Source organism: Pavona decussata, unplaced genomic scaffold (assembly GCF_977016875.1).
Source record: "Pavona decussata unplaced genomic scaffold, jaPavDecu1.1 SCAFFOLD_186, whole genome shotgun sequence".
Classification (NCBI taxonomy): domain Eukaryota; kingdom Metazoa; phylum Cnidaria; class Anthozoa; order Scleractinia; family Agariciidae; genus Pavona; species Pavona decussata.
The window spans coordinates 2,576,381-2,587,943 of NW_028145595.1; the positions used below are offsets into that span (position 1 = coordinate 2,576,381).

Consider the following 11,563-nt stretch of genomic DNA (forward strand, 5'->3'; position numbering starts at 1 on the left):
TGAGGATTTCTTGAGCATTTTTCTTCAACTTTAATGCAATGTAGGTTTCAGCTTTCAATTTTCCTCAACAGGAACCCAACTTTGCAGTTGTTTACAAAACGTAATGGGGTAGGGTGGGGTGATACGATTGATGGCGGCTTTTGACAAAGGACCGGAAAATCGGAAATTGCAGCTGAATTTCGCACGCTTGAAATCCTTGAAGCGGATGAAAATGTCTGATCTATGGCTAAAAGGATTATTCTAACACTTAACTGGCCTGATGAATTTGAATTTTAGGTGACAGAGAGTGAATTTTGGGGACATAACAATTTGACAGATGAGGAGGGCCTGAGCAAAATTTTCCGAAATGTACATTGTTTACAACGGGTGAAGTGTTTCGATCTTCTCGCAGTCATTTCGTTCTCACAGGTTAATTGTACATATTCATTCCTTTGTTTAGTTTGTCGTCATTTAGGTGAAAGCGTCCCAAACCTGTTTTGTTTTGCATTTCTTTGTTTGGATTCTTTTTGCCTTCAGGCAAAAAGAGAATACCCACCCGACAAGAGAAATATTGGATGTTGAAAATCATTGTAGCGCGTTCATTTCCGTTGTTTACTCAGAAATTTACGAACTCCAGCGCTGTTGTTCGTCGATTCCAAATGGCATCAAACACAGGAAGCTGTCAAGCACGTCGCTATGGTGTACTAGTTTGCGATAATCATGAAAAATGGGGAGGTGTTGCCGGGATTGGAAAGCGATTTATCGATGCTTTCGGAAGTTGTGAGCCCAACTGCGATCAATCTGAGGAATGGCATCTTTTTGCTGCGGTAGATGGTGAACTGCCGTCGGAAAACGATTTGGATACTTTTGATGGCTTCTTCATTTCGGGGAGCCCTCGATCTGCCAACGATAATATCGAATGGATCAACAATTTGAAGAAGTTTATCTCGTCGGCGGCCACAAAACCTTCGAAGGCTCGAGTCGTGGGCGTTTGCTTTGGTCATCAACTCATCGGTGCAGCACTGGGAGGTGAAGTGACCGTCAATCCTTCTAAGAAATTCATCCTGCAGAGTGAAGAAATCAAAACAGACGAAAATTTTCAAGGAAATGAAGCTTTGAGAAGGCTAATTGCGGAGAGCAATGGTTCTTTGCGACTGCTGGAGTGCCATGGGGATTGCGTCGCTACCCTCCCCCGTGGTGCTCAGAGTTTGGCGAAGTCAGCAAGCTGCCGACACGAAATGATCCAGTTCACGGAAAATATATTTGGGATTCAAGCTCATCCGGAATTTTCTGTTAAAGATTACAAAGAGCTTCTGATTCCGAATTTGTTTGCTATTGGTAAAATCGACAAAAACGAGAAGAAAGTTTGTGAAGAGACCATAGCTCTTCCTCTGGATTCGGCAAAGATGGCGGCCGCGTTGAAGAAATTTGTCTCCAAAGAAGACAATTAACAACTTAATGGGAACATTCAGCGATAAGTAATAAACCCGGATCTTTACTGTGTTGCAAGGCGCCAAAAAGGTAAACCTGGTTATCACTTCTTGGTATTTATTATCGACAATAAAACCCAGGCAAATCCACTTGAAAAAGTCAATTTTATTGCGAATTTGAAGTGTTTTGTCTGGGACCACCACCTGTTATTTCATAGTGAACTCCTGGATATGAGAAATTGTGTGCGCTGATTGGCTACTTTCCAGTGTGTTATAAGCTTCTTACTTACTAATAAAGAGCAGGGCAGTAAATAGCAGTAATATACTTCTCTTCAACGGAAATGTTTACAGTGTAGGGCAATGAAACATAATTTTCAGGGATTTTCAAGGAGTTCACTGTGCATATAATGAAATTATTTTTCCAGCCAGTCTCATCTTATGTGTGAATAATCTCCACCCAAAAAAGTGACTCTTGCATCAGGTGTTTAAGTGCAATCTCACTTTCCTAGACACTTGATGACAAGTCTGTAATTAAGTCTTGTCACCCTTAAACTAACAGCTAACATGTGCTATGCAGGATATTGTTTAGGTTTCGAATTATTTTATGCTGGCAGAAATTTGAGTAGACTACCATCCAGCCTGTTTACGACATAGAGCAGTGGTATGAGGAAGTTTTTAGCAGATCACTTCAAACCTTTTAAATTGAAACTAGTTCAAAGCATTCACACAAATTTATAAAGCAATAATTATTGCTTTACTTATCGTGTGATGCTTTGGCCCTTTGTGACTAACAAGTAGAAAGGAAAAATTAACAATCAATAGGAATTGTGGGTGCTTACCATTTTTCGCAAACCATCCGGATGGAAATTTTTGGCATAAATACAAAATGATTTAGCCCTTCTTAACAGAAGATGGATAACATGCAACAAGTATGAACATCAGCTGTAAATCTCAAAAGGAGTAATAAAAATGCATCACTTTGACCAGAAGCCCATAATCTCAGAAGTACCCCAAATGGAATGATGTGTACCATTTGATTTTCCAGCTGGAATTTCCGAGTTTTCCATGCAAGTGGTAAGCACCCTGTGAAAAAGTAAAAGTGAACCAATTCAAGGTCAACGAGTGTTAATGTTAATTCCAATGTTTCTTTATTGAGATTTGAAAGTGCATGTCACTTTATTCTTAGTGTTCCTTTTGCATGAAAACAGAGAAAAAACCAAGAAGTCCTGGTAACAGTCAGTGAGACTGAAACTGGCTGTTACAGACAAAACATTTTTGCAGCAGAGAATTATGATTGGAATATGTTAGTATTACTTTTACCACTTCTACTTGTTGGATGTGGTCAGTGTAATATATTTCAGTGAACAGATTTTTCCTGCTTTTGTATACTTGATTCCATAAAATTAGACATGTTCCAAAAGGGTATGGGTTTTGCAGTAAGAGTTTCATTAATACAGTGGAACCTGGATAATACGGAAACCAAGGAAGCAGACTATGGTGTTCGTATCAACTAAAGGGCTTACAGCATTAGAGGAACGTGTTTATTTTTTGGGTTTGAAATCTGAATTGCTCTAAATCAGCCTTTTTTTTGGCCAACGGACAGGATTTCATGAAAGAAACACAATTCACACAAATGCAGAGTTGTTGCTTGCATGCTTGGGTCCAATTTTTTTGCTTATGCTAATAATTAAAAATAACAGGCAAGAATACACATATTATGCTGTCTCACTTTAGTAAAGAGGCCTTTATATCTGGGTAAAGATCTAAAAGAATACAGCTCAGTCGTTATTGCCAGGATATCTGCAGGAGGTTCTTGGAATAAATGTCGCAGACATGTTTTAATTTATGCCTTTATATTCTTGTTGTCTTTGGGAGGTCAAGTGAATGTTAGTTTAGATCAAAGTGAAGAAGCTTTTACGCTTGGTCAAAAATCTTTCTTTAGTAAGCAGGTTCTTAGAATAAATTAATGTCTGATGGACACATGTTTCATACAGTTTGTAAGCAACTTTCATTAATTAACAGAGTGGTATATTAATTTGTGCAAAAGGATTAATATCAATTTCACATCACCATGGAAATATATGTACAATGGAGAAACACACCTAATTTCTACTGATTTTTTTTGTTTGTAAAAGAAAGATGGGTTTATATCTAGAGGGGATATTTTTGTGGGGTTATTAAACGGAAGGGTTTCATGTAATGTTTAAAACACAAGCAGCAGTGTTGCTGCGAGTTTTTTGAACAGCTTCAAAAACATTCCTGGAAAAGTGTGTGTCAATAGAGTTCATAACAATGATGCTTTAATGAACGTTGGAAATTAACATACGAGAAAAACATTAAACAACGCATGCTAATAAGGACAAGGTTTTATCAGGTTTTAAAACCGCTGCATGTGATGTTTTATCCACCATTTGATAGATCAATGGAGTTATAATTATTAATGAGGTTTTGAAGCAAGAGAGACATGAAATTGCTCCATTAATTAAGTAATCCTTATTTTGGCTTAGAGACTGGTTGCTGTGTAAGGAACTTGGTTGCATTTTTAATTTTTGAGCAAAATGCTTGAAAATCAAGAAATGGCGTAATTTACTTTTCCAGAAAATCTTACCAAGCAACCTATACAACAGATACCAATGCTTGACTCATTTCTTTTGTATACAAAACTGAACCAATAGACCCTTCTACAAAATGGGGGCAACAGATTTGAATGAGTTAAAATTGAACTGAATGAAAAACTGATACCAGCACTGGAAAGAGCACCTTTACTTTAGTAACCTTGCAAAGTTTCAGCATATTAGGTGTTATATCAGCTTAGGAAATGTAAGATGAAATTTGACAAATTTACAGACGTTTGTATGACTGGTGGTATATGTCATTACCCCAGTCATACAAACGTCTGTAAATTTTTCGTTTTTCAACTTACATTTTCTCATCTGATATTGCACCTGATATGCTGAAACTTTGCAGGGTTAGTAAAGTAAAAGTGCTCTTTCTAGTGCTGGTATACATTTTTAATTTTAACTGATATAAATTTTCAGCCGCCATTTTGGAGAAGGATCTATTATGGCAAGGGCTGGAGTATTGATAAATGTCAACAAAAGAAATCAGTTGAATGACTGTCTCTCCTTTGTGTTTAGCATTTTGCTCAAAAATTAAATACCCCATTAAGTTCGTTTACATGACAACCGGTCTCTGTTCTTTAAAATAGGGCTTATGTGAAGCAATTTCAATTTTAAGGCAAAAAAGTCATGTCTCTGTTGCATAAAACCCTTCTAATGCATTTTTGTAAATTATTTTAATAAAATTGTGGAAGTGATTATCATGAACATTTACTATAAAAAAAATAATAAATTAGAACATTTTTGACTTTCTATGGTGTCCAGTGTTCTTGTTTACAGTAAAAATTTGATATACTACCTGGGGAATGTATTGGATTAGAACTCCAGCAAGGGGCATTTATTGGAGGCCAGGCTCTGTACAAGTACGAAGCTCCCTTCTAAGTTAGTTGTCCCTAAAGAATCTGAAATTTGCTCCATTAGGTCCACTGGAATCTGCAATTTTCCAATAGTGGTTTTCAGACCTGACATCTAAAACCACACCTTTTTTAGACCAAGGAACCTAGTTCAACTAGCCTGAGTATCAGGCCTTCCTAAGGGGAGGGGGGAAGGGGAGGGGGAGGGGAAGGGGGAGAAGAGGAGAGGAAGGCCTGACACAAATCCTTTCTGAAGCTTGTGTTGACCGTCCGAATTTTGGACATTGGCGCTGATTCGACGAAACACAAAAGGTTACGTCACACCGCAGGAAACAAAAATTATCATGATAGACTAAACCATGCAACTGTCGCATGTTTTGTATTTTGATATCAAAGGTCATTTCTGTCATTTCTGGGTTACGAGTGCTGCGGCCTGTTCTGCAACCGTCGTTCTTATACCCGTTGAGGCATTTTATTTGGGTTTGGTACGTTTGGCTTGTTTCGGTGCGTCCGGTGACAGTAAAGCCTCTCTAGTTAGGATTTGAACTGTTTAATAATCTTTATCGGGCCGCCTATTTGTTTTCGTAGCTGAGATCTTGTGTGTCTTATCACGGCTATTTGTCTTTTGATTAGTTACGGCTGCGTTTTTGTCATCACTTCTTGCCGTTCTCAACTGTGAGATTTGTATTTTCCTCCTGTAAGGAAGCTGTTTCTAGTCGCGAATTCTGCTCATTGGTGCTCAACAGAAAATATTTTGTTTGGAGAGTCTTTTGCAATGGAGCTGTCTGTGTAACTTCAATTCATATCTCTCACAGCGGTCATCGCTGACATGACAGGTTTATGACCAGAAGTTATTTTGATTGGCTACTGTTTACGGCGAAGCGTCATGGGGCGGAATACTCGTCTCAATACTTCTGTGTCAGGCTTTTCTTCCCTTTTCCTCTTCCTCTCTTCCCCCTTCCCCCCCCCCCCCCCCTTCTCCCGAAAAGCCTGATACTCAGGCTAAGTTTAACAGCCTCAGCTCCCACGAGTCTCCTGTAGCTCAGTGGTAGAGCATCCGAACTAGTAATCGGAAGGTCTTGGGTTCGACTTCTGATAGGAGCACTCTGATTTTTTCCAAGTATGCCTGTGTTACTTACTGAATAATAAATCATTCTCATTTATTCACCACGCTTAACATATTCCATCACATTTATTCCATTGCACATGTGCCACACATTGACATTCCAATCCTAGCAGTATGCAGGATGTTTGTCCCATGAACCTAGTTTAATGGCCTTTAAGCTCCCATGAGTCTCTGTATCTCAGTGGTAGAGCATCCAAACTAGTAATCGGAAAGTCTCGGGTTCGACTCGAGATAGGAGCACTCAGATTTTTTTTTTCCGAGTATGCCTGTGTCACTTACAGAATAATAAATCATTCCCAAGGTTCTAATTATGGCTAAAATTGATACCCTTTCATCCAATAGACAGCTCAAAACAGCCATACCCTTTAGAACAATATATAATTTTGAATGCAGAGGAAATCTTGATGCACAAATAAACTGCTCTGGATACTGCATGGAAAAATTCAACTACCCATTTGAGATATTTAAGAGGAAAAGAAAAGAAAGAAAGTAAAAAAGAAAATTAAAGAAAAAGAAAAACTGGGGCTTTTTTCGCTCCAAGGACCTGGGCACCAGGGTTTGAGGAACGGTGCAACTTTACTATGGCGGATCCAGTTGATCTTGTTTCGGGACATGCAATTTCGTCTTTTAACGACGCTCTACTGAAATATTTGGGTGACGGTGGTTTCCAAACTATGGATGATTTATCGAAGCAATTATTTCCTTCTGTTTTTGGTGCCATAAACAACTGTCTGTACAAGCCTTTGCGAAAACACCTACTTTATCAACAAGTCGAATTTGTCTGGACTGGAAGTACAGCAGAGGGGGTGAATATTCCAAATTTTGAACGCTATGGGAATGGAAAACCACACCTTGAGTTCGAGATGGATATTATGTGTGTGTTTCGAGATATAAAAGTTGGAAGATCCGCTGATAGCCCAGTAATATTGATGAAACAAGAAGACACCAGCGAAGGGTATTTTGTCGTGTTCTTGAATGATCAGGAGTGTAGAAAGCGATGGGCTGACTTTAGTATTTTCCCAAGTGACCCAAAACGAAAAGGAGAGATGTATTTAAATCCGTTGCTTATGGTGGGAGACCTGTATAAACAAATGGAACATATTTTTGCTCAGATCCCGTTGCTAAAGGAGAAATTTCATTTAGAATTCAACCCACCCGCTGTTACTCTGTCAATGTCATTAGACTTAAGCCAAAAAATTACAATCAATTGCGATATAGTAGTGGCCTTGGAATTAACTGCTGACTGTCTACCAAAGGAATATCCATCTTGGATTAAAGTGCATGGTCAACCTAATTGGCTCAGTGATCAATCCTTTGAGGAAGTGCAGTGTAAACCACTTCATCTTGTTGGAAAATGTTCACCAAAAGGACAGCCCAAGGTTGAATGGCGGTTATCTTTTAGTGTAATAGAGCTTTATCTTTTGAAGGAGATAGGGCTTCAGTGCCCGGCTGCTATAACTTGTTACAGGGTACTAAAGCTTGTGAGATTTTGGCATTTGAAATGCCCAGACATCCTACATTCATATCACTTAAAGATGCTGTTTTTCAAAGCTTGTCACAAGTATGCAATCAGCTTGTGGACAGATTCCAATATGGCGACTAACCTTCTTGGACTCATGGATGATTTGATGCATTGCCTAGTGATGCAGTCACTACCAAGTTACTTCATTCCTGGCTGTAACCTGATTGAGGGAGTGCATCCTGACTTTTTATTCACCTTATTGCAAAAATTAAGCAACGTAAGGAAAGATCCCATTGGAAATATCACTAGCTTGAAAAGATAAGAAAAGCCAGCACTGCTGTCTCCACCTCCATGCTCTTTTTCCGACTACAGACTGTAGTACAAAGCCATATGCAAACCTGGGAGAATAAAATGTTTTCATGGTTTAACCAATATTCTGAAAGTAGTTCATCAAAGGTGGTGCAAAATACATTGTTTATATGGGAGGTTAGTGTAAAAAAACATTTTGCTATCTTTTTGTACTCTAAGCTAAGAGGGCAGTGCATGATAGGTCTATGGATTGGTGGAATTAATATTTTGCAAAATTTTTTTGCCCAAATTTCAGATTCAGAGTAAAGTTTTACTGGATTTGTGGATCCTGCAAATGCAGCAGCTTGCAGATTTATCCATAATTTTTTAGTCCTGGATTTTGGTTTTTGCAGATCATATTGTTCAGATAATTTGTGGATCTACATGATTTGCGCTGTTGTTGTTGTTTTTTGTCATGGCCGAGGGGTTGGTTGTTGATTACACTCATGTTCTTAGTCCCTGGGAGACTTTGCTAAAACACAAATATCCAGTACAAGGTTACTAATCGAGGATTTGCATTTAAGCAAAATTTTTTGTGGTTTGACAGATTCGGATGTTTAGTTATAATGGATCAGGGGATTTGCATACCTCTATTCTCCCTTCTCTTTCAAAATCGTATCAATTATAGCCACGATAGTTATGTTTGGAAGTTAATGTAAACCCAAGCCACAGCACATTTTAGGTCCTGTCTTACTTGCTTCTGAAGTGTTTGCATCAGTCATGTAAAGGGAGCAGGGGTGGCACAGTGGTGAGAGCATATGTCACTTCCTACCAGTGTGGGCCAGGTTCATTTCCTGGACTTGTTGTCACATGTAGCTTGAGTTTGTTATTGGTTCTCTTCCTTGCTTTGAGGTTTTTCTCTGGGCTCTCCAGTTTTCGTCCCTCCACAAAAATCAGCATTTCCATATAATGTGCAGTTCCAGAAAATTTCCATACTCCCTCCCATAGAAGGGTTTTTGTTTTGCACCCCCTTCCCTCCAGGAAATTCCAGTTTAGCTTCATACTTTGCTTTTAAAACTTTTACTTTTTAGACCCCCTTCCCCTAGGAATTTTCAATGACTATCCATGGGGTGGGTATGGATTTTTTTCTGGACCTGCACAATTTTGCTCTTTTTTTTTTTTTTTTTTTTTTTTTTTTCTCACGTGTTCGAATTTGTCAATTTTCTTCTTTTCTTGAACTATTAGAGCGTGGCATAGCCACTGAAAGTAATTTTCTTTGGATTTTTAAATCCTAACTGTGACATTACTCAGCTGATTAATTTTGTTTAAGACTGTTTTTAGATAATTTTATTACAGTCGGTGCCGGGGGGGGGGGGGGTACTCCCTTATATGGGCTATATAGTATGTGCGGCGCCAAAGGGTATGATTTTTCGGCTGTTTTGGTCATAAATAGGGTATCGCTTTTAGCCATTTTGCCGCCATTTTGGTAATAAATAGGGTATAGATTTTTGCACTCTAGTCCAAGGTTCAATTTTTTTTAGAAGAAGCTACTTCAGGTCAAAATAGGGTAGGGAAAATCGCAGGTTTTGGTCATAAATGGGGTAAGGGTTTTGGGAAGAGGGCCGCACACCCCTACCCAATCTTTTTGGGAGTACCCCCCCGAGAGTTGGTGTGATGTAGGTGTAATATTGTTTTGTAGTTCACAGAAACATTCAGTTCAGGGACTCAAAAGAAGCCTAGGAAAGATTAAGGAAAGTGCAACAATTGTGAAAAATCTTGCCTAGAGACTTGAATGAAACTCTTATTTGGACTTCGGCTCTCTATTTTAAAAATCTCCTCAGGTTAAAAACGCGTGACCTTGTGGGGTTGTCGCGCAACGCATGTCAGTCAGGCATGACGATTTCAAAGAACCAATCGGATGTCGCGATTCTTCATAATGATTATTGGCAGACGAAAGTTGTGCTCTCAGACAACGAAAACATTTCGCATTTAAATCGGCTTTTTATTTTCGAGCAAGATAAGAAGACGAATCAACATGGGTTCCGATGGTGAGGATTCAAAAAGATTTGGAGTCTTGATTTGCGAAGATGCGGAGAAATGGGGAGGAAGAGATTTTATAGGCGAGCGTTTCAAAGGTCTTCTCGAACGCAAAGCGGCGAATGAGGAATGGCGTTTGTTTGACGTATGTACCGGCGATTTGCCATCGGAGCAAGATCTTGAGAAATTCCAAGGCCTTGTGATCACTGGAAGTCACTACTCAGTGAACGATGACAAAGAATGGGTCAGACAAGCCGAAAAATTAATTGTTTCGTTGGCAAAGAAGCCTGCAACTTCCACTCGCTTAGTCGGTGTGTGCTTCGGTCACCAACTTATTGCGAAAGCGTTGGGTGGCGGCGTGGGTCCAAATCCTTCCGGAAAATTTATCTTACGTACCGAGAAGGTGAACCCTACAAGAGAAAATTCCGTTGTATCGAAACTGTTCGAGAAAGGGCCTCTAAATATGTTGGAATCACACAGCGAATGCGTGACAGAACTTCCCCCAAAGGCGGAGAGTATTGCAAGCTCGAATTCGTGTGAGCATGAAATGATTTTGTTCGCCGAGAATATTTTGGGGATTCAGGGTCACCCGGAATGTACGGGAGAAGAATTTGAAGAGAAAATCTTGCCTGTTTTGGTGAGCAACAAACTCCTGACAGAGGAAGAGAGTGTTATTGTGCAAGAGTCCCTGAAGGTTCCTGTGCATTCAAAGGAAGTAAACAACTTGGTGAGCGACTTCCTGCATCAGTGATCGTAAAGGACTATGCCTGTGATTGTGGTGCCGTGTGGTGGTAGTTGGTGTGGGGGTGGGGGAGGGGCTCGCTCAAATTGAAGCTCATTTGTTTTTGTGCTGAAATTGTAGCCTAGAAAGTAAGCATGTCTTTCAATTATTAATTAAATGGTCAATTCTGTGAAGTTAATTTTCTTGGTACGCAGACTGGTTATTTTGTTGGAAAGGTAGTTCTTTTTTGGAAAATTTCCGGTTTAAAGGACTGTTCCATTTGATTTCTTACTGGAGAAAACAGTTTTCCTTCCAAAAATGTGGATTGAACTGGTAGATCCTGGGGTTTAGAGAGGGGGAGGGGGGGGGGGGAGAGAGGGCATAAGCTAAAGTGGGCTTAGAATAGTCTCATCCACGTATGTACGCATTGGAGTTGTCTATTTTTTGGGGGTGGTGAAGTTAAATGGTCTTTGTATAATTTCCTTCCATTATTTTTGTAAAATTTACCCCAATTTAATATTGATGTGAGCTTGTTTTTCTTGGGGGCGGGGGGGAAGAGGGGGCTAAGAAAAATCTCATCCACACATTGGAGTTGTCTGATTTTTGGGGGTGGAGAATTAAAAAGTAAAAGGGTCTTTGTATAATTTCCTTCCATTATTTTTGTAAAATTTACAAATATTTAATGTTCATGTAAGCTCATTTTTCTGAAAGTGAATGCTGTGATGTTTTGACACCTGAAATAGTAAATATTATATAAATAAATAAAAATTATTTTTATGAGGGTAATGTGCCTAATATAATGATGGTTTCATCTCAATAAAAGCAGCAGTGATTGCTTTGAAAATGTTGGTAATTTTGTAACTAGTCACATGATCAGAAAGTAATGTAATGTAATCTTTCTTGACCACAGTAAGGCTGCTTTTCAAGTAGCCACAACCCCGGGGGGGGGGGGGGGGGGGGTACTTGGGTTAAGTTTTGCTGGGTATGTGCCGCTGGCCTCTCAGAGCCCCTGCCCCATTATAGGCTATTTTGTGGCCAGTTATAGACC

General features: G+C 39.3%; 2 protein-coding genes across 3 annotated transcripts; both read left to right on the plus strand.

The window, feature by feature from the left end:
- The first annotated feature begins 94 nt into the window (after window positions 1-94).
- Window positions 95-4,780, plus strand: LOC146462699 (uncharacterized). Of its 2 annotated transcripts, none has more exons than XM_085085381.1 (2): window positions 95-408; window positions 517-4,780. In XM_085085381.1, the coding sequence occupies exon 2, from the start codon at window positions 555-557 to the stop codon at window positions 1,428-1,430; it is 876 nt and encodes a 291-aa protein (XP_084941507.1). In that variant the 5' UTR covers window positions 95-408; window positions 517-554; the 3' UTR covers window positions 1,431-4,780. The 2 variants fall into 2 exon arrangements, with proteins under 2 accessions (XP_084941507.1, XP_084941508.1); XM_085085382.1 differs by having other exon boundaries at window positions 96-408; window positions 600-4,780.
- A 1,801-nt stretch (window positions 4,781-6,581) lies between these two features.
- Window positions 6,582-7,791, plus strand: LOC146462700 (nucleotidyltransferase MB21D2-like). Its single transcript, XM_085085548.1, has one exon. It carries the CDS (start codon window positions 6,589-6,591, stop codon window positions 7,789-7,791), a length of 1,203 nt encoding a protein of 400 aa, XP_084941674.1. The 5' UTR covers window positions 6,582-6,588.
- Window positions 7,792-11,563: the final 3,772 nt, after the last annotated feature.